This window comes from Eptesicus fuscus, chromosome 15, assembly GCF_027574615.1.
Source record: "Eptesicus fuscus isolate TK198812 chromosome 15, DD_ASM_mEF_20220401, whole genome shotgun sequence".
Lineage (NCBI taxonomy): Eukaryota > Metazoa > Chordata > Mammalia > Chiroptera > Vespertilionidae > Eptesicus > Eptesicus fuscus.
The window spans coordinates 62,163,859-62,190,980 of NC_072487.1; the positions used below are offsets into that span (position 1 = coordinate 62,163,859).

At 39.5% G+C, this 27,122-nt stretch overlaps 1 protein-coding gene across 2 annotated transcripts in view; it reads left to right on the forward strand.

Moving 5' to 3' along the window:
• The window catches only part of KIAA1958 (KIAA1958 ortholog), a 55,183-nt gene that overhangs the window by 11,593 nt on the left and 16,468 nt on the right, over positions 1–27,122 (forward strand). The window contains exon 2 of one of the 2 annotated variants that reach the window (XM_008141790.3): positions 18,552–18,635. The exons of the other annotated variant lie outside the window; for it this stretch is intronic. Coding sequence (XP_008140012.2) covers positions 18,552–18,635 — 84 coding nt within the window. The remainder of the gene's footprint in view (positions 1–18,551; positions 18,636–27,122) is intronic. 2 annotated transcript variants of the gene reach the window in all.

Sequence of the window (27,122 nt, forward strand, 5' to 3'; positions counted from 1 at the left end):
GCAGGACAGTGTTAAAGGCTGTTTCTGACTAATTGGATCAGGCAAAGACTCAAAGCCTTCAGAGACTGCCTCTGTCTACAGACTAATAGGATTCTGACTTTAAAAGCCCCCAGGCAGTGGTCCTGAGGTGTGGTGAGAGGGTTTTTTTTTTTCCAACAGGGTGGGGCAGTTGCTTCTGCCAGGAGGCTAATTGTTACTTTTAATCTTTTAAGTGGCCTCAGGGCAAAGTGTTTTCCAGTAGGGTGTATCGACTGTCTTCCCCCCAGGCAAGGCAGATGTCTATGTGGGAAAGAATGATTCAGCCCAGGAAACTCAGGGTGTCTGCCTTCTGAGCTCTATCCCCTAAGTCCCCAGTCCTGGGTTCTGCTCTCACAGCTCCAGTCCACTTCACCCTCCCTCTGCCAGAGCACAAGGAGGGTGGCTCCACAGGGAATTTTTGTGCAGTGGCCCTTTAAGAGCTGCCACTCCCTGGCAGACAGCACCCCACTGCTTTTCATAGCTAGATGTTATGTGGGTACTCTCTTCAGTTTGGTGCTATCCCAGCTTCAGGATTAGATCTCAGAGTTCTCAGTGGCACCCCTTCCCCCACACACACAGCTGAGATATATCTCTGGGACTTCAGTTGCTGTTTGTGGGTGTCCACCCAGCCCTTTCGTGCCTCTGCCCCTCCTACCAGTCTCTATGTGGTCCACCTTCAGTCCTTGAGTATCAGGGTTCTCTCCTGTGAGTTTTCCATTGATTATTCAGGAAGCTTTCTGTATTTCAGTTGTAATTCCATGTTGTTCCTGGGAGCATGTCCGTGCTCATTCCTGTGATTACTTTTAAAATATTGACTGTGAGGCATAAATAAAATTGATTGTGGAATGATGAGGGTATTTTGACATTGTTATTGTTATTATTGAATATAGAGGGATTTTTTGGTAAGAAAGTAAAACTTTACTATGTCTTCTAGTATACTTGTTTATGGACAAAGGATCTAATTATTCTAATTATTCTTCTAAAGTTCCTCCTATGACTATGATGGGATGCTGTCATGCGGGATTTTATTAAGTTCGTCTGCTGGAATAAATAAAAAAAAAACACAGTAACAAAATGTCCTCTATTACCTACCTACCACTTTTATTTCCAGGATCAACACTACCTGAATTCCATGAAGAAAAGTTGTTTCTTTGTTTTCTTGATGGGAAATGAGGCACAGAATAACTAGATGATTTACTTGGAGTCACAGTGGGAAGAAACTTGGTCTCCTACTTTTAACCGAGAGGGATGGAGTCCCTGCTCGGCAGCATGGTCCCTACCTCTGCTTGTCTTGGTGTGGGAATAGCCTTAACCTCGGATGGTGTCCCCTTCCCCTTGCATGTTCAGGTCATGCCTATCACTTTTCCAAAGTTTAGCCTGCTAGAGTATACCCTAAAAAGATCATCTTTTTATTCTTTTTTCTGAGAATCATTTTTAAAAGGATTTATTGTACCAGGAATAGCGAGACATGTGTCTTGGTCTCGTTTTCTACTGTGCATCTGGACATATCACTTGCACTTCAACTTACCAAACGTTTTTTAGGATCATCTACATGATAGGGCTAGTGAAAATACAAAGATGAATGTCCAACTTCCCGCTCCTGGAATGTCATTGTTGAGAAAAGGAGGCAGGCAAACCAACAGCCCCAACTCCAAGTGTATAGAAAGTATATAAGATGCAGTGAAACATAGTGAGGAGCAGCTGGCTCAGTCTCATGGGACACAGGGAATGGTATTTCAGGTGGATGGAAAACATGAGCAAAGACATTAGGCCTGGACATGTGCAGACGACTTAGGGAAGCGAGGCTTTGAGTAGATTTCAAAGGAGTCAGGAGAGTGGCTGGAAAGTCAGGCTGGAGCCATTTGTGAAAGGCTGTGCGTGTGATGTCACAAATGCCCTGGGAGGGAGCCGAGGGACACAGTTTGTTATCTTAGAAGATCACACTGAGAGCAGTGGGAAAGGAGAGACTGGGACACAGGAGCCATTTTATAGGGTATTACTGTAATCTAGATGGGAGATGCCCTGGCCAGTTTGGCTCAGTGGATAGTAGAGCATTGGCCTGTGGACCAAAGGGTTCCCAGGTTCAATTCTGGTCAAGGGCACATACCTTGGTTGCAGGCTCCTCCCCAGCCTGGGCCCTGGTTGGGGCTCATGCAGGAGGCAACCAATCCATGTGTTTCTCTGACATCGATGTTTCTCTCTGTCTTTCCCTCTCTCCCAAAAAATCATTGGAAAAATATCCTCTGATGAGGATGAACAGAAAATTAAACAAACAAACAAATAAATGGGAGATGGCAGTAAGTGCTCAAATGAGGCGACAGTAGAGGCACTGAAGGGGAGGAGACAGGTTGATTGAGGAGTTAGAGAGTACAGACCTGGGTGACCTCTGAGTATTTGGCCTCATGGGATCTTTGTTGCCATCCTGAATTCTCTGTCAAAAAGCACATCACTGTTGTAGTCAACACTGAAAGGTCTTCAGGCCACAGATATCTACAATGAAGTCACCCTTCTCCGTGTGTAGGATAAACAGTCATGACTATTCAGTCATCCTTTCATTCAACAAAAATCGATTGGAAGACTAGAAATTGCCAAGGTCAAGTTGGCTATCGGAGTAAAGCAACATAAGGGCAAAAACATTGTTCCTGTTTACATACTGCCTACTCTAATGAGAGAGAGACATCCTAACACTTGCCCTTTCAAAACATCCCTGATTAAAACAACAACATCAAAAAAACGGAGCCAAGATGCTATTCAACTGTGAATGACTTTGTAAGACTAAATTGATTGCCTTTAGATAATACATTTATTAAGGCTGTTTCAAGGATGATATATGACTGAAAGTGGTTAAATGAATAATTAAGCCAGTATGATAAATGAAAGGCAGGTCTTTCTTAGCTGAAAATTAAATATGCAGAGGCTACAGGCAACCCATTCTACATCATAATTTATTTGAAACAATTTTTACTCAGCTAAAAATAACAGGAGCCTCGTTATATTAAAATTATAATATTGCTTGTTTTTGCAAACAACTAGTGACCTATCTAAGAATTAAAAATAAGATGTTTGCTAGTTTTCTAAAGGGCAAAATAGAAAATTAAGCTAATTGCTCTCTGTTGTACAATTGCATACTTTTCTGAGAAATTATCCGTTTTATCAGCTTTTCCTCCAATGCTTGCACATCCTTTCTTAGTGTCACTTGTTTTAATATTTCACAAGAAAGTCTTCCTAATTAAATGTTTATTTCTTTAAAATAAAGGCATTTTTCCATTACACAAATAAAGTAAAAACTCTTATTTATACACGTTTAGAAACTCACCTAAATACAATTGAGATTTCCAAATATGAAAAATGTACCTAAATACAGCAGACTAACAAATAGCTATAAACTTCAGAATGTAATTTTCCTTCAGTGAAATTGGGTTTGACTGGAACTGCTAGGAAGTCGGGAAGCCATTCAGAATTGAAGAGGCATTGACTTTGATTTTCTAGCCTTGGTCTTCATTCCCTGTGGTCTGAAAAGACGAAATAATGTATGACTCAGGGCAGATAGGTTGGTGTCAAAGCACTGAGGTCTTAGCCTCTGTGTCCCACATCCCTGTTTCTCTTCCCACAGACTGAGCTGCCTAACCATCTTGGGTCTCAGCAGGGATGGGCAGAGTACAGGTGATCTGCTGTATTTCAGGCCCAGCAATAACCTCTTTCAGTCTAGATCTCATTTATGTAACTAATGGCATGTGTTCCCAAGAGTGTGTGAGACCCAGAAGAAGCATTTGTATAACATGGCAAGAGTGATAAATGATGCTTCTATGGCCACAAGATGATTTTAAGCTTTATTTTAGGTGAGAACAGTGTTCAGATTTACAATCACGCAAACCTGATTTATGTACCTTAGTTGGTTTATTGACTTGAGTTATACACACATCAGGCTGATTCTTCAGTGCTGCCTTACAACTATAGGGTAGCTTTTTTTAGACAAAAACAGTAATACTTACTGCCTTTTTTCAATTTTCTTTATTTTTATCAAGGTAATACATGTATGTGGCAATCAATAAAATAATATTGCTAAACAATAATACTCTCACCTCAGTCTCATCATCTCATAATCCCACTCCTTCAGAGGAAACCTCTTTTGAGCCTTTCCATTCAATTCTTCGACAATTCTAAACAAATTGTGGAAGAATTGAAACAAATTCTGTTCCTTGTTTTTTTTTTTCTTGATTTATCAATTTCAAAAATAACTACAGAGTCCTTGTTATAAATGATGAAGATTTAATTCATTTTCATTACCCTTCCAAAAATATTTGATTTTTATGCTATTAAAATATACAAGCAACCGAAACCGGTTTGGCTCAGTGGATAGAGCGTCGGCCTGCGGACTCAAGGGTCCCAGGTTCGATTCCGGTCAAGGGCATGTACCTTGGTTGCGGGCACATCCCCAGGAGGGGGTGTGCAGGAGGCAGCTGATCGATGTTTCTCTCTCATCGATGTTTCTAACTCTCTATCCCTCTCCCTTCCTCTCTGTAAAAAATAAAATCAATAAAATATATTTAAAATATACAAGCAACCAACAGAAAATTTGAAAATAATGAAGGGAAATAAATATGCTTTCTCAACCTCAGGGTGAAGGTATTAGTGTTTCCTATCCTTCCTTCTACTGTTCTTCCCTCCCTTTTTCTTACCATCTTCTTCTCTTCACATGCTCATCAGTATTTTCATTCTCTTTTGTGGCTATAACTGTCTTTTCTTATTTTATCCTTAAAGTTGACTGTGAACATTAAAAGCTGAAAACATTTATATTATTTAGACAGTGTAAATGTTGTTCATAGCTTTTAGTGTTCTAAGATGGAATATCTTTCCATCCTGATGAATTTCACAGCCTCTGGGGATAAATGACTTAATCCATGTAAAGGGCTTTAGAGCAATTTCTGATGCAGAGTCCTCAGTGAGTATATCTCGGCATTATTATTACTGTTACTGTATTTCATTGCATCTGAAATGTCATTGATTGTAAGACGTACTATTATTTTATGTTCCACAAAGGGAAAAAAAAAGCAGTTGACCAATTAAACTATAATCACCAAGGATTTTGAGGCAAATTTCAGAGAGGTTAAAATGTGAAGTGCACTTTATACTCAATGAAACATGCTACTGTTCTGTTTTTAGTATTTTTGTGTATGTTTTCCAAAAATTTTTGGTGGCATTTCTTGACAGAATAGCAGAGTGGTCCTCCCCCAAATTACCATTTTGGGTCTTAAGTCTTCCTGCTTCAGTTTGGACTAATTGATTTAATGTAAGCATGAGGTAACCCTCCCACCCTAAGGTTTCTTCTGGGTTGTGTCCACTGTTCCCAGGATTTTATGTTTTCCTCCATTTTTTCCTCATTTTGCTGGAGTCCATCAAAATGGACTCAAGAATGGATATGTGGAAAGAAAACTTTGAAACTTTATCCCAATTAGGGGGCCTGCAGGAGGCAACCGATGGATGTTCTGCTCTCACATCGATGTTTCTCTCTCTCGCTCTCCCTTCCTCTCTCTCTAAAAAGCAATAAAAAAAATATTTTTAAAAAAGTTTGAATCTTTAAATTGCTAACATTTGCCTATAATGTGATTTTTTAAGTTTTCCTTTATTGTTCCTTTAAAAGGATTATATGTATTAATTAATCCCTCAACTCTTTGAGAATTAAAAAAGTATGTATCTTTTGTCCTTGAATTATCTTTTCCTTGGTTTTCCTGTTCCTTTACCTTTATCCTTCTCTTTAAAGTTGCCAGTTTTCTCTTGATGCCTAGTCTAATTGTTTGTTCACATTTAAGAACACAGGACAGAAACCTGATGTTGGTTTCTTCTGCACCTTTATACAGTTACAGTTACTGCTGCTAAGTTATTATTCTGTATAATGGAAAGTAGCCATCTTAATGTTAAGAAAAAAGCCTTATTTTCCTGTTTTGCCTGTACTTATACATACAAAGCTAATCTATATAGAAAGATACTTTAATTTTTGTTTTAGTGTGAACTTTTGAAAAATATGGTTTATTATCCACTGAACTTCACATCCTTCTAGCCATTAGGCTACTTCTTCTTGGGTGGAATGTAATGAATATTAATAGCCTAACTCGGAAAAGAAGGAGGTAATTTATTAGAGTTTTGTGCATTTCCATTTTTATGTTATCTGTTGTTGTTTTTTTTTGCTTTATGTGCCATACATCTTTTGTTTCAAGTTGATTAATAATTCCTTTGTGTTTTTTACTATATTATGCATTTTCAGTAAAAGATGCCTTCACATTTTGATCCTCACTAATTAAGATAAGCGGTTGTGAACATTGAATTTTATTTAAGGGAAGAAATGGTTTCTTATCGAAAGTTTGTTATAGCTATTTCTGTTGTGGTAAGAGCATTTCATCTCTTAAATTCACGTACTGTGCTTGAGTTTGTTCTGTCATCGAAGCCGTAGAATTTTGGCAAACTCATGAAAAGTGCTTCTCAGATACTCAGTTCTGACTGACATACTGATGAACTGTAACAAATGCTGATGGTTATTTTACTTCCAAACTGCTCTTCAGCAGGCAGGGTCCTATGCTGCTAGCGCTCTTTGATTGCTTCATGCCAAACAGCAGTAAAATAGTCAGTTTTTGCAGAGTGCTTATTATTTCACTTAATTACTTATGGAACTGAGTTCCCACAACTCTATGAAGTTAGGACTATAATTAACTCCATTTTACAGGTACAGAACTATAGCGCAAATGGTTGACCTTGCTGGAGATCACACAGTGGGAGTGTGGGAGAGCTGAGATTCTGACCCAGGCAGTCTGGTTTCCAAGTTCATGCCTTAACCCAGTGGTTGGCAAACTGCGGCTCGTGAGCCACATTCGGCTTGTGAGCCGTGGTTTGCCGCTCTGTTGACTAATGAGTTTGCCGACCACTGGGATAGGGGTTTAATCACAAGGAACAACTACAGCCTGTAATTATTGGAATCGAGAGTCTAACCCAGTGGTCGGCAAACCGCGGCTCACGAGCCACATGCGGCTCTTTGGCCCCTTGAGTGTGGCTCTTCCACAAAATACCACGGCCTGGGCGAGTCTATTTTGAAGAAGTGGCGTTAGAAGAAGTTTAAGTTTAAAAAATTTGGCTCTCAAAAGAAATGTCAATCGTTGTACTGTTGATATTTGGCTCTGTTGACTAATGAGTTTGCCGACCACTGGTCTAACCAATTGGCTCACTTGCCATGGTGACACTGTCTTACACGTTTCAGCGTCCTCCCACCTCGCACTTAAAAGTCCCTCCATTTTCTTTATTTCTCCAAAAACTTCATTGCCAAAACTTACAGTTTTTATTCTTCCTTTTCTAGTCCCAATCTCCACCTGCTGTTATTGTCTAATTGTCTCCCCAAGGAGAGAATAAAAGTGTTTAACAGTTGAGGAGACTTGTACAGCTGTGCCTAAAACAGTGTCTGCCAAGTTGACAGTGCTGAATATATTTCTGTTGAATGTTGAAACAACTATGCAAATAGGAAACTTTGTAGAAAGAAAAGGATATCTCATTTCCTCTGCTTCCTTTGGGAAAACTCAGGCTGCTGTGTGGAGAACAGTTGGAATGGGAGCAAGAGTGGACATAGGGAATTGTCAGGAGCTAAGAAAGGAACTTCTGTGTCGCTAATAGATAATAAATCCAATGCAAAGTTTTTATTCAAGTCTTAAAATCTATAATTTTAGATGATCAAAAGGAATATGTCAGAAATAGTAACTTAGCCAGGCATTACTGTGTTACCAATAATTTTTCTCTTGGACATAAGACAAAGCAAATTTGAAGAGAGAAAAAAAAAAAATCCCCAAACTGAAGTGTATAGTTAAGATGGAATAGACTAGACTTGTGGTGATTAAAGAGTTGTATTTTAAAATAAAATTTTAAATCAGCTATACAGCAAAATGTAGCCAATGGCTATCTATGGGTGATGGATTTTTAGGCAGTTTTGCTTTCTTCTTTATACCTTTATTTGGGGAAAATTTTTATATTAAACATGTATCTAATCTAATAATAGACAAATATGCAAATTGACCATACCTCCGACACACCCACAAGCCACGCCCACAAGCCACGCCCACCATCCAATCAGAGCGAGCATGCAAATTAACCCAAACCAAGATGGCTACAGCCACAGAGAGCAAGGTTTCCTAGGTAACAGAGGAAGCCAAGCTTTCTGCCAGCCGTTGCAGGCCTAAGCCTCCACTCAAGCTACAAAGTTTCAATTATAGAAGGTAAACAAATTCAAACAAATGGCGGCAGAATGGAGCTTGAGAGAGCAGACCAGGGTTGCCGTCGGAAACAGGGGAAGCAAAGCTTTCCACACACCCTGGCCAGGCCCACCCGCTTAAGGCAACAAAGTTTCAATTATAACCCCAACACAAATGGCTTTGGGCCTCGGAGGGAGCCCTAGGCTTGGCTCTACTCCAGGCTACAAAGTTTCAATTGTAGAAGGAAAATAAATTCCAGATACCAGGGCCTCCGCTTGCATTGCCAGGGGGCGTGGCCGGCCTGCAAACCACCACAGGCCCCTCACTCAGGCCGCCCCACGCCCCAAGGGTACCCCACCCTGATCAGGGACACCCTTCAGGGCAAACCAGCTGGCCCCCACCCCTGTACCAGGCCTCTATCCTATCTAATAAAAGAGTACTATGCAGATTGATCATCACTGCAACACACAATATAGCTACCCCATGTGGTCAAAGATCCTGCCCCCATGTGGACACAGGATCGCCACCACAAGATGGCCAGCAGGAGAGGGCAGTTGGGAGGCACCTGGCCTGCAAGGGAGGGCAGTTGAGAGGGACCAAGCCTGCAAGGGAGGGCAGTTGGAGGTGATCAACCCTGCAGGAGAGGGCAGTTAGGGGTGACCAGGCCGGCAGAGGAGGGAAGTTGGGGGCAAACAGGCTGGCAGCAGAGTGGTTAGGGGGTGATCAGGCTGGCAGGCAGAAGCGGTTAGGGGCAATCAGGAAGGCAGGCAGGCAAGCAGTTGGGAGCCAGCAGTCCTAGATTGTGAGAGGGATGTCCGACTGCCCGTTCAGGCCCGATCCCAGGGATCGGGCCTGAACGGGCAGTCGGACATCCCTTGAGGGGTCCCAGATTCGAGAGGGTACAGGCTGGGCTGAGGGACAACCCCCCTCCGTGCACGAATTTCGTGCACCGGGCCTCTAGTCTTATGATAAAATGAATAAAATAATTTATCAGGGGAAATATATATTTTCCTCTTGTGAATAGTTATTCTTCAACCATCTGTTTATTAAAACTTCAGACATTTCTAAATTAGAAGATATTTATGCAAAGCATAGTTAAAGATATGTAAACTCACTGAGGTGAAATGTGGTTATTGCTGAATTCCTGAACTGTACAAGGGCTAATTTTTACTTCTTTAAAATTAATTTTTACTTTTGAAAATGATTTACTATTCAGTAAAATTTTGCTTAAAGGATCTAGATGTTGGAAAACAATGAAAGAACACATATAGGCCAATGAAAAATGCCTGTTTAACAGTATCCTGTGCTATATAAGTACTAGAATCATCATAGAATTAACTTGGAGAGTGAGCCATGTGTGTAATGCTATGGCCTCATGACTGAAACTGGAAAATGTAAATGTCACATCTATAATGAATCCATGTATCTTAAACAACTGCCCTAAGCAGAAAAGCGAGAATTAAAAACCAAGTTTCTTTTTGAAAATTGGATGTGATGTTTTGTATATCAAAGTCTGATGGCAGCAGCCCACTACCTATTTTATGTATTATATCAGCAGCAGATATTTCAGACATCCTAGAAGGTACTCTTGATTCAGTGACTCTGGCTGAATAATAAAAAAGTGGGGGAGAAACCTCTGCAGTCCCCAATAAGCAGTGTGTCAACGAGTACTGTCAGATTGTGTAGGAAATTCCACAGCATGATTTATTACATTAATTACAGTCATGTGGGCTTCATGCCGCTAAGACTGAAAATGCAGCCACATTCTAAAGCTGATTTAAAATATATTTTGGCCAAGATGAAAGTGCTTCTTATTGTGATTAATGGAGTACAATATTTACTCTCTTGTTCTATTCTTTTGCCTTTGGAATGCTTAATTTCTTTTCTATGACTTGAAATTAAGTTTGAGATTTGAGAAGCTTCATCTAGCTTTTATTCACTCCTGTCATCTGGCCTCCTTTCTGCCTTTTTTTGTTGTCACTGAATGAAGCATCTCCTTTATGTGTGAAGCCTGTTTGAATTCTCTCTTTCTAAGGCAAATGGGGGCTAGGCTACAGCTGTCCCTGGCTAGCAGAATTGACCACAAGGCTCATTAAGTCCCACCTGGGATGCTACAGCTCTTTTTTTGAGGAGAGTTGCAATTGAGGAGAACCCCTCCTTTACTTAATTTCAAAAACACAGCTTTCTTAGAGGAGGGAATTGCATGATTTTACCCTTATTTAGTCCCGTCCTGAATTCATATAGTCACATTCTGTCTCTTCTTACAGTGACACAATAAGCGTGTCCAATCACAGATCATGTGGAATGGAAGGTCTCTTGACAGTTGTTGTAGATATAGATATGAACTCCAGCTGTTTATATATGTCTGTGGCAGGATATGCCTAACATTGGTGACTTTTTTAGATTGGAAGACTTAGCATATATTTGCTACACATTAAAGCATCAATAGAGGAGGAACTCAGTTGAAGTGGAAAAACTTTTGATTTCCTGGGTTGAAATACATTTCTTTACATATATTTAAATTTATTTCAGAGAGGAAGGGGAGAGAGAGAGAGAGAGAACCATCAATGATGAGAGAGAATCATTGATCGGATGCCTCCTGCACGCCCCACACTGGAGATCAAGCCCACAACCCGGGCATATTCCCGGACGAGGAAATTGAACCATGACCTCCTGGTTCATAGGCCGTTGCTCAACCACTGAGCCACACTGGCCTAGCTGGAACATATTTCTAAGCAGTGAGATGTTTAAAGAGTTGAACTAGATGCTTTATATGCCCAGTGCTGAGCTAAGTGATTTGCTTTCCTATCTTATCCCATACTCATACAATGCTTATGAGTACAATTATTACTTTGTATACCCATTTTACAACTGACGAAACTGAGGCGTAAGTTAAAAAACTCATACAGATTCACATAGCTGGCTAAGCAGCAGAGCTGGGATTTGCACTGCATTCTTACTGACAAAGTTAGAGCCATTAACCATTTGCTATACCACCTATGTCAAATGCCCGGAAAGGGGCCAAGTAAGATTAGATTTGAAAAACTGTTTTTGGCAATTAGGGAAACAGTGTTGAATTTAGTAATTTCAGAAAAGTTACAAAAACAAATGTACGAATCCAGTGGGTCTCCGAGGGCAGTAATTGTTTAAGTCATTTGTTATTTTGTCAAATAATAATACCACTTAGTCCAGTATGATTTTTGATAGTATTTGTCACTGAAGCAGAAATCACTTAAATGCTTACTCTTCATTTATTTGTGAAACAACGGTCCTGCCAGGGGAAACATTTTTTTCAGATCAGAAAATCTGCTGTTCCCTCAGGATGGCAGGTGCTGTAACAGGCAGGCTGGGGCTGAGGCTTATTTGAAGGAGTCATTTTTAGGCATTCGAGGGGAAGGGGGTGTGGATACGACACAATTGGACCACACCTACATTAGAATCATCTGAGAACTTGTTAAAAATGCAAACTCCTGCCCTAGCAGGTGTGGCTCAGTTGGTAGGAGCATCGTCCTGTCCCATACACGAAAAAAGGTGGTGGGTTCGATTCCTTGTCAGGGCACATACCTAGGTTTCAGATTCCATCCCCCATCTGGGCATGTGGGGGAGGCAGCTGATTGACGTTTCACATTGGTCTCTCTCTCTCTCTTTCTCTCCCTCTCTCCCTCCCTCCTCTCTGAAATAAGTTTTTTTCAATCCTCACCCGAGGTTATTTTTCCATTGATTTTTAGAGAGAGGGAAAGACAGTAATATCGATGTGAGAGAAATACATTAATTGGTTGCGTCCTGCACGAGCCCAGACTAGGGCCTGGGCCAGAGAGGAGCCTCTAACCGAGGTATGTGCCCTTGACCGGAATCAAACCCGGGACCCTTCAGTCCTCAGGCCGACTCTCTATCCACTGAGCCAAACCTGCTAGGCTGAAATCAGTTATATGTTTTTAAAAAATGCAGATTCTTCTCTCTCTGAAATCAATTTTTTAAAAAAGCAGACTCATTCCTGCACCCTCTAGGCCATAAATTAATTCCTTGTGAGGATCTGCAAGGTCCAGTATCTAGTCTCCTTTACCCATGCAGTATCTTACCCCACCTTCTAACACAGCTCCTTGACCTGATTCAGTTCATAGAGTTAACAGTGAATATACATGGGAGGAGAAGGGTTTATTTTTAATTGATTTTTTTGAAAGAGAGAGAGCATGGGAAACATCAGTTGGCTGCCTCCTGCACATCCCCTACACGGGGATTGAACCCACAACCCAGGCATGTGCCCTGACCAGGAATCGAACCGCAACCTTTTGGTGCCTAGGATGAAACCCAACCAACTGAGCCACACCAGCCAGGACAGAGAAAGGTGGTGGTGGAGGTTGTTCCCCTGAACTTTATTTGTTTAATAATACTAGTAATTTTCGTGCTGTATTTGATTGCTAAATTTCTGTTAAGGTGAAAATTTTCCAGATGCTGTCGAGTCACAGAACATGCAACGAGGAGAAATGAGCAGATGACTAATGTTTATTTAAGTGGTTTCTGCTTCAGTGAAAAGCACCATCAAGAATCATACTGCACTAACTGGTACTATTGTTCTGAATTTTCATGCTCCTGAATGTTTATGTAGGAAATGTGTTTTATGCCCACTGTTGGAAAAGATTAATCGAGCATAAAAATAATTTACTGGCCAGATAGCTATAATAGCATGCAAGTCTGGCTTCAATTAGCTACGTTAACAATCCTAGAAAGTAGCCTGTGTTTTAAAGTTTAGGAGAAAACATAGAAATGTGCAAGGAGTTGTGTGTTTAAAGGAGAAAGAAGACACTGATTTCTAAATGTGTTTTATGGTAGTTATTAGGTTTATATATCAATTTGTTTTTCACTTTTAAAGTAAATCTAGCTCATTATTTTTTTCAATAAATTGTAGGGGTTAGGAACTATTGCTGTTCTAAAAAATGTCAGTATAATCTCTTTTTATTTATTGTTTTTAATAGTTTAACAAACATTTTTATTGATTTCAGAGAGAGGAAGGGAGAAGGATAGACACATCAATGATGACGAGAGAGAATCATTGATCAGTGGCCTCCTGCAGGCCCCCTACTGAGGATGGAGCCCACTGTCCAGCATGTGCCCTGACCAAGAATCAAACCCTGACCTCCTCGTTCATGGGTCAGTGTTCAACCACTGAGCCACACCAGCCAGGCAGTATAATCTCTTTTTAAAGTGGAGGTCGGGATTGGGGGTAGGGAGCTATCCCTTGATTTTATGGATATATTAATTCTAATATGGACTTTTATTAAAGGATTATTTTTTTCCTCATCCTAAGAGTAAAATAAAGATATTGTCTTGGAGCAGTTTGTGCAATGGCTGATAAGTCTTTATTTCCTGGGGAATTGGCCCAGCGAAAAGCGTCCAGTGGCCTCGTAAGTCATTCTGTACCATTATTATGGGTGTCCACATCACCTGCCCTGACCACAGGCAACTCTCTGAAGAGCCTTAACAAAGTGACTGAGATTATGCTTGTGAGTCCCAACGTTTAATTTTATACCACTGATTTTTGTTTAATCCTTTCTAAATGCAGTCCTTTCTAAATGGTCTAAAGTGAATTGTGTAATTACACACACAGAGTTATCCCAGTAACTTTCCTGTCAGCTTTTGTGTTAATTCAGTTGATACATTTTTAATGAATGCTACATTCTCGAGTGTTTTTCCAGACTTTGGGAATAAAGCAGTATAGTCCTGGCTCCTACGGAGCTCACATCCCACTCGGGAGAGACATATGCTAAGCAGGCTATCAAGTAAACATGTCAAGTATGACAGATGGAGGTAGGTATATGGAAGAAAATCCTACCTAATAAAAGAGTAATATGCAAATTAACCACCACTCCGCTACACCCACAAGCCACGCCCACCAGCCAGTCAGGAGTGAGTATGCAAATTAACCCAACCAAGATGGCTGCAGCCACAGAGCGAGCAGGAGGCTTGGGTTTCCCTGGCAATGAAGGAAGCCAAGCTTTCCACACACCCTGGCCGGCCCAGGCCTCCACTCAAGGCTACAAAGTTTCAATTATAGAAGATAGATAAATCCCAACAAAAATAGCGGCAGCCACGGAGCTGGAGAGAGCAGGAGGCTTGAGTTGCCCCCGGCAATGGAGGAAGCCAAACTTTCCGCACACCCTGGCCTGCCTTGGCCTCCACTCAAGGCTACAAAGTTTCAAGTATAGAAGATAAGTAAATCCCAACAAAAATGGCTGCAGCCACGGAGCAAGCAAGAGGCTTGGCTACAAAGTTTGAATTGTAGAAGATAAATAAATCCCAGATCCCAGGGCCTCCGCTTGGGTCGCCAGGGGGTGTGGCCGGCCTGCAAACCACCACAGACCCCTCGCCCAGGCCACCCCACGCCCCAAGGGAACTCCCACCCTGATCCAGGACACCCTTCAGGGCAAACCAGCCAGCCCCCACCTGTGCACCAGGCCTCTATCCTATATAATGAAAGAGTAATATGCAAATTGACCATCACTCCAACACACAAGATGGCTGCCATGTGGATACAAGATGGTCACCACAAGATGGCCAGCAGGGGAGGGCAGTTGGGAGGGACCAGGCCTGCAAGGGAGGGCAGTTGTGGGGGACCAGGCCTGCAGGGGAGGGCAGTTAGGGGTGACCAGGCCTGCAGGGGATGGCAGTTAGGGGCAAACAGGCTGGCAGGGGAGCAGTTAGGCATCGATCAGGCTGGCAAGGGAGTGGTTAGGGGGTGATCAGGCTGGCAGGCGGAAGCAGTTAGGGGCAATCAGGAAGGAAGGCAGGTGAGCAGTTGGGAGCCAGCAGTCCTGGATTGTGAGAGGGTTGTCCAAATGCCCGTTTAGGCCTGATCCTACCGAGATTGGACCTAAGCGGGCAGTGGACATCCCTTGAGGGGTCCCAGATTGGAGAGGGTGCAGGCTGGGCTGAGGGACACCCCCACCCCCTGTGCACAAATTTCGTGCACTGGCCTCTAGTAACAGAATAAGGGCAATAAAGCATGTCAAAGGTAGAGAATTGGGGTATTGATTTTTCCCCCCAGAGTCAGCTTTTTCATGGCATTTAGAGGTTCTTTGCACTAAAATTATTCAGTCTCCTCTCTTTGGTGTTACATTTATAATGACAATATACAACTCTCCATGTGGTTGTCCTACTGATCTAGCTTTATTCCCCACTCCAACCCTTCTCCCACCCCCAAACCAGGATGGGGGTTTTACAGTCTTCATGAGCATAAGCCAGATTTCTTCCCATCTCGTTCCCTTTGCTCATGCAGTTTCTTCCTGGAGTGCTCTACTTCCTATTCTAATTAACCAAATGATACCCATCCTTTAATACATTGCTCAAGCTCTATTTGACTTCTCTCTTTTTTCTTTCTGAATTCCTATAGGATCTAGAGCCACAAACTCTATTCCTAATTATACAGCTGTGTATGGTCTTTTTTAAATTCGTTTTATGTGTAATAGTCATCTCGTCTAGTTATGATGGAATCTACAGAACCATCAGGGACTTACCTCTGACTATACCCCACAGGTCTTCTTGAAATGCTAGGAGGCACCGTGGGTGCCCACATATGTGGATTAAATATTCATTCCAGCTGCAGCTTCATAAATGTAAATCTACTCAGCAGATTTCTTTTTACCCTTTCTTTTACTTTCCAAAGTTAAAATATATTTTACTTAATAAGCTGATGGATTTATCATTTAGTGATTTATAAGGAGAACTTGAATATCATTTGTTTTCTCTATCGAGTGAGAGGACAAAATACTCTTAAATGAAAATAATAAATAAGTTAAACATCGAGAAATGTTTTTTATTGCTTCAGATGTATTACTTTTATAAAATCATAAAAGGAGTGTGATAGCTGAGTTTATTTTTTTTGTTGAGTGCTATAGCAATAGAAGCAAATGGATCCGAATTTAAATCTAACATAAATCTAAAAAAAAAAAAATCTAACATAAATCTCAAATTAAGTGAGAACACAAGATACTGCTCTGATTATGTTTTTCCATCCCATCTCCTAACAAGGGAGGTAATAATTGGATTAATGGGTCATGAAGACTATGTAAATAAGTACAGGAAATTGGTCTGTAAAAACCTTCCTCAGGGTCTCCATGAGAGTTCCTGAGCCAGTGTTGGGGCTCCTGGGGCCCCCCTTCAGGTCACAGACCCATGGGTTTTTGCAGACCCATGTCACTGTGCATGTTTCTCCCATGGAGCCTTCCAATAAAAATGGTCTTAAACCGAAATGGCACAGAGAGTGAATAAACACTTACCATTGACTTATACGTCCTTATTTCGTTCACCACGATTGAAGATCTTAATGTATGCCCCGTTTCATGCTCATCATTTCAGCCCTACAAGTTCTCTTGGCTTTCCTTATACCTGAGGACACACCTTGCTAACGGATGCACAGAATAAATCGAGATACACGGCGCAGATGCTCACAGACACAGTTCAGTGCTGTGGAGCTGGATGCTGAGATGCTGGGTGTAGTTCCCAGGGAAGGAGCTCGGTGGTACTACTCTAGCTCTTTGGAGTTTGTGCTGCTGCTGCTGTAACAGCTCATTGCAAAACCAACACTGAATGCTACTTTTGCCACAGTGAAAATCCTCTTCCGGTTTCTTTTCGTTAGCAAAAACCAGGTGCTACTCATGTAGGTCTTTGGCAGAAGTGAAGTGGCATCATGCAGACTGTCAAAAACGGGGGATAGCTGTACTGGATTTTATGGATGGCTTCTCCTTTTGAAAAGCCTGGAGTAAGATTTAATAAATATTACGGTTCTTGTGGCTGGTACAGCAAGAAATAAGTGACCACGCGTTCAAAGAACCAAGGTCTCTCATCCCTTCTACTTAGAGGATACCAACTAACGATGCTTACGTTCAACAGACGTAAACTCTTACTCGCACACCCTTGAAAAGAACTTTGAGAAACTGAACACCACTCACCCGTTCTTAAATGGACACCCTAAGGTTTTCAATGTTAGGTTTAATTTGAGTATTTTTTGTAAAAAGGAGGTAGAAAATATTGAATGTTATATAAAATGGAGATTGACTGCAAATAGAATCAGTATTTCATATGATTAAAAGACTCAACCTCACTGGCCTATAAATAGCCCCTTTGGAAAGTCCTGAATTCAGAACACAATTTAGGCCCAATTACCTTGCTTCTCATGGTATGTTTCACCTATATTAGGATATGGATAAGACAGAGGACAAGAAACATTACAAGTTTAATCACCAATTTATAAATTGTGTTTGGCCTCGCAAAGTCTTTTACACCCCAGAGTATGGACCGTGGTAGATTTGAGATAGCAACATGTGCAAACAGCCTTCATTTCAGACAGATAACGTTTTAGAAAAGATTCCATGGGAAAGTTGAGGAACTGGATATTTTATTCCCTAAAGTTGTCTGTGAATGTTTATTTCCTGGAAAGTCTTTATTTGAAGTTAGAAGACTGCTGTGATAGATATTTGAACAAGTAGCCAAAATAAACAGATGTGCTGGCCCCTTCGGCTTTACATGTAAACGGTAAAGGAAGCCAGCACGATCAAGGTTCCATGTAACCTGTGGTTCCATCTTTTTGATGGGAAGGGACACGTTTTTATATACATCTTTACTGTTGATATAGAAACAATTTCCAATGGAATTAGCATAACTGAAAGTTTAGTCCAATGAAGCATAAAATGTACTGTGTATATTTGAATTTTGGAAATATGATCTCAAAAATGTGCCTATAAAAAGTCTTATTTGCTAGTTTAGTGAATTTTAATTTATTTCATTTTATAAAGTTATGAGGATTTGGGCAATTATACCTTAGGATTGTCATTTTAAAATAACATGATCGTTTATAAATGTGTACAGTAACACAAAAAGGAGTGTGTTTTGCGAATAAAATTTTATTTACTAGAAAATTTATTTTTACTGTTGTATGTGGTTATTGCAAAGACTTCCTTTCGCTGAGCAACCTTACAAATTCAAGTTTTCCTAAATGTCGCACATTTTTCCTAAGACAAAGGCAGCCTCTGATCTCACTCTTTCCACAAACCTTCACGCACTAAACTAATGATACAAGATGCTCATTTTGGTTGCAAAGGGCCACCATACCTTTGTCTAGTACATCATTTGTGAATATAACAGTTGGCTCTTACAATGCAACAGGTATATAAATAACATTTGTCAGTGATCTCTGTAAAATTGATTCCTTCTTTCCCTTTTCATTATAAAAGGAAACTTTATTTCAGAGTAGAAAGTGCATTGTCTGAACTCATCAACACCCTCTCTATCCCTCCCCTCCCCAATTTGTTGCAGACCAGGATGAGAGAGCAGCTGAGCTCAGCAGAGAGCAGAATGAGAAAACCATCCGGAGCACGCAGACTGCGCTCCGCAATTTCCGCGAGTTCCTCATCTCCAAGTACCCTTCGGAAACGAGAGAGATCTATGTCATCCCTTGCAAGGAGTTGGATGCCTACCTTGCCTCTTTCTTTGTAGATGCCAGGCAGAAGGATGGGTCCGAGTATGAACCCAACAGCTTGGCCAATTACCAGTGTGGACTTGAGCGGTACCTAAAAGAGCACAGGTATGGCTACAGTATCACCAGGGATAAGGAATTCAAGCGTTCCCAGGAGGCCCTGAAACAGAAGCAGATTGAACTCCGCTGCAAGGGGAAGGGAAATAAGCCGCACAAGTCCATGAAGCTCACCTTTGCTGATGAGCTCATTCTGCGGAAAAGGGGATTGCTCAGCCGCTATAACCCTGAGGGTCTGCTCAACCTCGTCTGGCTCAACAACACCAAGGCTTTTGGGCATTGCACAGGCTTCCATGGATCTACCTTGAAGTGGGGTGATATCCGGCTCCGGGTCACAGAAACGGGGCTGGAATACTTAGAGTGGATGGGTCAAGACACCGGCGACCTGAATGCCAAAACCAAGAGAGGGGGCACGGACTCCCGTGTGTATGCCACCCAGCATGCCCCGCAGACGTGCCCCGTCCAGGACTATAAGGAGTATGCCCAGCGGCGGCCTCCGGCCATGCGCTACGAGGATGCCCCTTTCTACTTGTCCATCAAGCCGGTCGTGAACTTGGCGGCCCTGCATTGGTACAACTGCCAGGCCCTCGGCAAGAACAAGCTGGCCAAGATGGTGAAGACCATGTGTGAGAAGGGCAACATCCCCGGCAGGAAAACCAACTTCAGCGTGTATCAGAGTTGCAGCACCTTGTCCGAGGCCCAGAGCAACCAGCTGGTGCTGATCTGTAACAATCTGAGCCAGCAGGCCGCCCAGTCCGTGGCCGGGCACTCCAACAGCAGCAATTTCATCGTCTCTGCCTCCTATGACTCTTCCTCAGACACTGCTTGACCAGGTGGCTTGAGCTAGACCCCGGTGTGGTTACTGTGTCCAGAGAAACTGTGACTGTGACACTGCTTCTCATTCCTTTTCCTCTGCCCTCAGTGTTAACTTTATAGAAATATATAATATATTTTTCTTTTTACAAATAAGCAAGGGAGATAGTTTAGTATTACTAACATAGTATTTATAGGCTTAAAACACATGTACCTGTGGGTGACTAAATGTAATTACTGTTACAGAATTTTACAAAACCATAGTGGTTCTCAGGCAACACACAGTAGAGAAGGCATTAACGTTTTTCAAAAAAATGTCGAAAAGGAAACAGAGTCATCCTAGACGCTTGTGTCCTCAACTCCTGCTCCCCCCGCCTCCCCCCCCCCCCCCCCCCGCTCATTGTTAGTCTCCTTAATAAATGACTTTATTTTTATTTTATTTTTAATATTCTCTATTAATCAGAAGGAGATAACACTAACTTTACTGCTTACACAAAATTGCATTCAGTCAGATGCAGAATATGAAAGTGTTGATAATAAACATTAAATTATTTATATACTTTATTTTTATTTTTTTGCATGATTAGAATTTTAGTTTCTGTGCCTCGTTTTTTGCAATGTATGAAAACTTAGAAGCTTAGCTAACATTTTTTCCCTTTGGGGGGCAAGGGGATTAGAAGGAGAGAATAAAGGTGCCATTCTTTTTGGAACATAGATAATTTTAAAATAATATGCGAAGTCCAATATTGCAGCAAAAAAGACTGTTACATGGCTCATTTTTACTGTTATGCTTAAGCCTGGATAGAATTCTTTTGTTCCCTAGGAAATCAGTGTAAATGAAATTTGATGATCAGATTTAGAAGGAACTACCGAAGCTTTGACAATGTTCCCAAGTATTATATTGTATATCAAGCATAAAGAGAAGGTAGAGAGTGGGAAAGTCTTACTAAAGATCTAGAAGCACTAGTTAAGACAACAACAAAAAAACCTTATTCTCTTCAAAGCTCAAATCCCTCTTGAATTATTTATTTATAAGCATTAAACTTCACTATTTTTTCCTTAGGGGATTACTGTACTCTGTAGCTGAGATCAAAGGAATATCCACACTCGTTTTAGGTAGCTGATTTAGCTGAATTCAAAGCATTCTTGAAAATGTGCAAAATTTCTTCTGCAGTAAATACAAATGCATTTATCTGCAATGTCCTGCAATTATAATAATAACAATTTTGGTTAAACAGCTCTTTGTGGTAGTTTTTCCAAGATCTTTATTTTCAAGTCTTGAAGCCTGTGGTGAATAATTAGTTTAGGTACTTCAAAAATAAAATCAATTTAAACAATAAAGTTGAACTAGGTTTCTATCCTATATAATTAATAACATAAAAAAATCCAAATCTTAATTGCTTTGTTGGATCTGGAAATACTATTAGGGAGTATTTGTTCTTTGAGGCAACCTCCTAATTCAGTTAGCTGGGAAGATAGGTGGTATTTTATGCATTAATTTATTGTATGACCAGGACAAATTTCGTTTTGATTTGCTTTGCTGAGGTTTCCCAGGGCTAGGCAGCTCTTTCCAGCGCTAAGTCACAAGCACATAAAGACCCACCCATTCCTCCAAACTGTGACCTTTCCATGGGCTCAGGAGTGGGAAGTCTTTCATGGACTTTGTGTGGTAGAATCAACTTCTTTTCCTCCATAGAGAGGCATCTAAAAACAAGAAGGGCAGATGATACCTTACTTTATTTTTTTGTATTAATAATGCTAATAGGCACCAATTTTAATCCAATATGTGTGCCAGCACTGTACTACGTGACTTGTGTAAATCAGTTACACAATAAATAGTTACTCATTGTATGTATGAAAATTAGGAAATACAGATGTGCATTTTATATATATCTGTATAGTCTGCTAGCCAAAAGTAATCACTGTTAACATTTTTGGTAAATATTTCCTCAGATATTTCAACAGATGCATATTTATTTGTATGTTTATTATCTTAATCCTTTCAACAACTTTGAAAGGTAGGTGAGTTGGCTTCATTTTATGTTGCGATCAAGACAAGTCAGTTAGATTATAGCTAAGGAAATGGTACTGTCTGTCATCTGACTCTAGAGTTTTTCTGTTTACCTTTCTTAGTTCCAACTCATAGTTTCCAGTGATTTGAGTCAGATGTGGGGACACAGTGTCTTCCCAGCCTCTAGGGGTGCTGAGTTATCTTTCCCGGTGGCATGCTCTGTCCCCTGGTCCCTCCTCTTCTGTTCGTTTTGAACCTCGGGTCTCTTTCTCCCAGTTCCCTTTACAAAACAGTTATTCTATAACTGGTCCATAAATACAACAGGACAGCCTACTGTAAAATAACTTTTTTAAAAATAGGGATATTTTTACATAGGGTGCTTCTCATATTTAAGGAAATGTTTTCTGTAAAGAACAGTTAAAATGTGATTGCACATCTTATTTTTGCATTGACATATTTTTTTAAAAATTTTTGATCTGTTTTAGACAGCAAAGTAAGTTTGTCATGAGAAGAAGGGGTGGTCAGTATGCACTGAGAAAACAGAACTAGGAAATTTCAAATTCCTGTTTGTGTTGATTGAGGTATTAATATTAAAATCTCTCTCCTATTTAATTCTATTGTGTTTGCATTTAGAAGAACACAGTTAAATGGAGAATGTCAATTTTTTTTTAAAATTTATTTTTGCTTTGATAACCGAAACCAAATAGGAATTTTGTGGCAGGTTTAGAAGACTGTTTTCAGAAGAAAGGCTTAGTAGACATAGAGCCGAAGTAGTATCTTGGTTATAGGGCTGGTCTGAATATGAGTCATAAATCCACATCATAATCTGAGTTAAATTATGAAAAATTATCTGCAACTACCTCTACGTTTTATGCTTTTGTATAAATAATACTGAGGACATAACACTGCCAGGTGCCATTTTTATTGTTACTGTTCCTTAAAAAAAATTATATCCATACTGTGACATTTCAGCCAAAATAATTTATGTGCTTTAGCAAAAGTACAACTCTCCGGCAGGTATTCACTACAATAGAGCGTGCTGCCTTGCAGGTGATCCCATGGTTCATATAAAGACACTAAAACTATATTTGCGACGTTTACATTTTAAGGTCAGTGTAATGTCATGTAAGAAATTTTCCAATCCCCCTCACATGATTCTAACAAATATGCCAAGCCCATCTGTCAGTTTGGATGACATAGCTGCATAATTCCATTTTCTATATTCATGTGAGTGATGGGCTATTAAAAACAATAGATGGTAGCAAGTTTTTTGTGTTTTTTTTTAATTATAAATCTCAACGAGGGAGGAACATTGATGTGAGAAAGAAACATTGATCTGTTGCCTTCTGTACATGCCCCGACAGGGAATTGAACCTGCAACCTGGTATGTTCCCCAACCAGGAATCAAACCTGAGACCTTCTGATGCACGAGATGGTGCTCCAACCGAGCCACACTGGTCAGGGCTGCAGCGAATTAACAAGTTCTTAGTTATTTTAATGTATTTTTAAATATGCAAGATATATCTGTGCACATTCACCATATGGTGTGATACAGATAGTTACTTATTAAGAAACACACCACTTGCAAGGACATCTTCAATTGTGTTGTGTGTTTTTTTCTTAATTCATAGTATTCAAACATTGCTTCTCCCCACTAGGATCTGACTGAGATGATATGAATATGTAGCACTTGTAAAGTGATGAAACTTAGGATGATTTTAAGAGATCCTTGCCATAGAATATAACTGGGATGAAGAAATACACTGCTTATGTCATCCTGTTGGTGTATTTCTAAACGATATAAAAACAGAAAAGGAGATGATATTGGTAAACTGCCAGCAACTCTGATTTCACTTTTCTAAACAGAGAAAAGAAAGATAATAAACATTTCTTATGGTCCATCCTACTTGTAAATTGACCAATTGGGTCTGCCAAAGCTGAGGAAAAGACCTGATTATTTTTAAAAAGGTTGCATTTTAATACATTTAATTGAGTTTCTATGTAAACCATGACCTAGTTGAATTACACTCAAGAGTATTGATTAGTCAGAGTACTAAGTTGATCAGAAAATTAATTAGGCCAGAATATTAGAAACATCTAAATTAATCCAGCTCTCTTCTTTTGCAGAAGAAGGAAACAGCCCTAGAGACATTAGCAGAATGCCCAGGTGCACACACCTGGTTGGAATCAGAGCCACAACTGGAACCCAAGGGAACCCAGGCATCCTGACTTCCAGTTCATACATAGAGTTTAGGGAAGAAAAACAACCCTACATTTTTGCTGAGTTAAGAAAGGACATCCTTATTTTCAAAACTGTAAAAATTTATATTAGAAGTACCTTCAAGCTGCCAGTTTTCAAATAGGCTTTTTTTTTTTTTTGCATGTGTATTTTCACTTTTCATTGTGTAGTATTATATCTTAATTTTAGCCACTTTTGAAATTTGATGGGATAATCTCTAAATGTAATCACACGAACATCTCTTAGCCTACCCCATTTATAATTAGCTTTCATTTATGGAGGGGAAACAAATGATAATTTTTAGTAACAAGACTTCTATAATGATTATAATCTATAACGATTATAAACTAAAAAGTAACTTTTTAAAAAACTTGGTATTCATTTGAATATCCAACTATATAGCATCGATATTAACTGATTTGGAAGGCAGTCTACTATAGCCTTTGTTAGTCTATGAAAAGTTTAAAAAAATCATCTTGAAAGTTTGGGACATAACTTCAATCAAAATGATCACATTTCTATCAACATAATTAGAATGTTTCTGAGATTAATTTATTTAGAGGTAGGAAGGGGGGAAATGGGAACTGAAAGAAACTTCACAGCAAGAAGGTGTAGAAAATACAAAGTATTTGTAAATTCTCATATTAACCTGCTTACTCTTCTAAAAGGAAATTCAAGCATAAATTAAAAAAACATTTACAAATTTTTATTTTACTAATTATATTTACTAAATCATAGTTGAAGAAAAAAGATGAAATTCTGGGATGTTAAAAAAAAGTACAATGAAATTTTGTCTTTTGAATGCAGTGTTGAATTTTGCTAGACTTCTAATGTTCTTAGTATTACACTGGAATTAGAGAGCATTTTTTACCATTATACATTCATTTCAAAGAGCTTTGAAAACCTTTGGCATTATTTATTTGTGGTTGGTAGAATTAGGAAGACATCAGCAATATAGAATCTGAACAGTAATTGTGCATACTGTATTTAAGTGATTTTTATGCCTGTTTACTTTCTGTAATTCTTATATTTTATAAATCAAATACCTTAGTATACTTCCACTAGAATTAATTTATAATGATTATTTATACTGGATGAAGTAGCAGGTAGGCCATTTTAGTATTAATCCACTCAGAGTAACTTTATCAAACTGAATTTTTATAACTACAATCCATTATATTACAACTTTTTAAATAGCATTTATAACAAAATACTTTCTGTTTTATAAAATATTTGTTACAAAAAAAATCTTGCCAAAAACCGTTACAATTTCTATGCATTGTGTAATATTCAGTGCCGTCTTTGTTGAGGTTTTGCATGTTGTAGTAGGGTGCTCTTTCACATGTGTGTTTGTGGTGTTTATGTGGAATTGTTAACCATTGCTGCTATCACTTGTTGTAGTTAATCTGAAAAACTGTGCTAACAGGCTGTGCCAGTCGACATTGTGTGTGTGACTTGTGAACGTACGTACTTAGCTGTTTAATATTTTGAGCCAGCACTTAGGGGCCTCTACAGAAGGAAATAGTGTAGTTGTCAAGTGGTGCCAACTTCAAAATGTTTTGTGCGTGTAATTCCAGGTCAGCTTTTCTTCCACAGTCTCCCCGACTCTTTGAAAGGGAAATGTTTGCAAAAAGAAAACAAGAATTCTGAACTTTTTCAGTACTCCCCCACCCCAACTTAAATCTTTTCTTTCTGATACTTGAGCCCCTTACAGAGAAATCCAATAGAATGACAATATAGAAATCCAGTAGATTGACAATATTCTATTGACAATCCATTAGAATGACAATTTCTCTTGATCTGGATTTTTTTGGTTGAACAATGTAATAACTGAGGACTCCAAGGTGTGTACATTATTTTTGTTGGGTATCATAGCTTATTGTTTGAATTGCATTTAATGAGAATATTTGTTTTTTCAATTTTATTTATAAGTGACCATGGAAACCTCAGAGTTCCCAAATATTAACTTTTATATTCAGCATTTGCGTGGACTTATTTGACATACTTGTTGCCTCACATTCATGCCCACTTGTCGTTGGTTGGTTCCTAATAGTTCCATTTTGTATCAGCAATTCCATACAAACTGACAGTAAAAAGAAAAATATTTCAAATGGTTTATTTATACTATACTGCTTATTAAAAGTCAAGGAAATATCATTATACTTTTTTATATATTTGTACTCTTAAAATGGAAGGGAAACTGTCATAAAATGTTAGTAAGAAAGGCTAGTTCCTTAAGACGCTTTCACACCAACTTGCCAAAATCCCTGTCAGTGCAGCGTGTCATTCTGTCTGTTCAATGGCTTATTATTATAAGATTCCTCTACTAAAGGGATAATCCCCTGAACTGTACAGAGGCTTTTTGTATGACTATCAGACACATGGTGACAGCCAATGCTGTATTTGGAAACACTGCTGCTGAAATTGCTGATTTAAATTCTGAGAATTTAACAACGAATTATTTGCTTAAAGGAAAAGAGAGGTGGATTGTAATAGTGAACCTTTTCTCCAGAATATGCTTTAAACATTTGCCCTTCAAGGGAGGTAGTAAAAGCATAAAAGGAAATCCAATCATGCATATCCTAAAGAAGTTCTGCCCTAAAGAAGTTTCTTGATTTCTGCATTGGGGATTTTCAGGCAAGACCTTTGCTCTTAACTTTCCTTTTATATTTTGGACACCAAAGATTATGGCATGATATATCCTGACGATTAACGATAGATAGCAGTGGGCACATTAATTTGAATCCTGCTCTTGGATTTATTTACCCCCTTTGGGTCTTCTGTACATTTCGTATGTCTGTCCTGAGGCCCTTATGCCTAGGGCAAATTTTAAATCAAATAATACATACATATTTATTAAGTTTCTAATTTATGGGGCTATGTTTCCACATGACTAAACTTTTTTTACTGCTAACGTTAGACATAGATTTGCCCCATGGTGAGCAATAGCTTGTACCTTTTTCATTTATAATCTGAAAATGTAACTCTAACCCTGTAGGCTGAAACCTGGTGAGAGAATGACTGGAAGCATTTTGGATTCAACAGAATCACTGTATATGACTCATTTATCTGTTGAAATGAAGAACTTTGGTGGTTTAGTAGAATGAATGCTGTATTCAACTTAAATAAGGTCTTCCATCTTTCTTACAAATTATAAGAATGATTTTAAGATTCCTTTTACTCTACCACTTAGAAGTTAATTGGAATAAAGGTAGACATCAATTTAGTATAATTTAAGTCCAGGCATCTGTTTAGAAATACAGCCACTCAATTAATACTTGGAAATTTTTA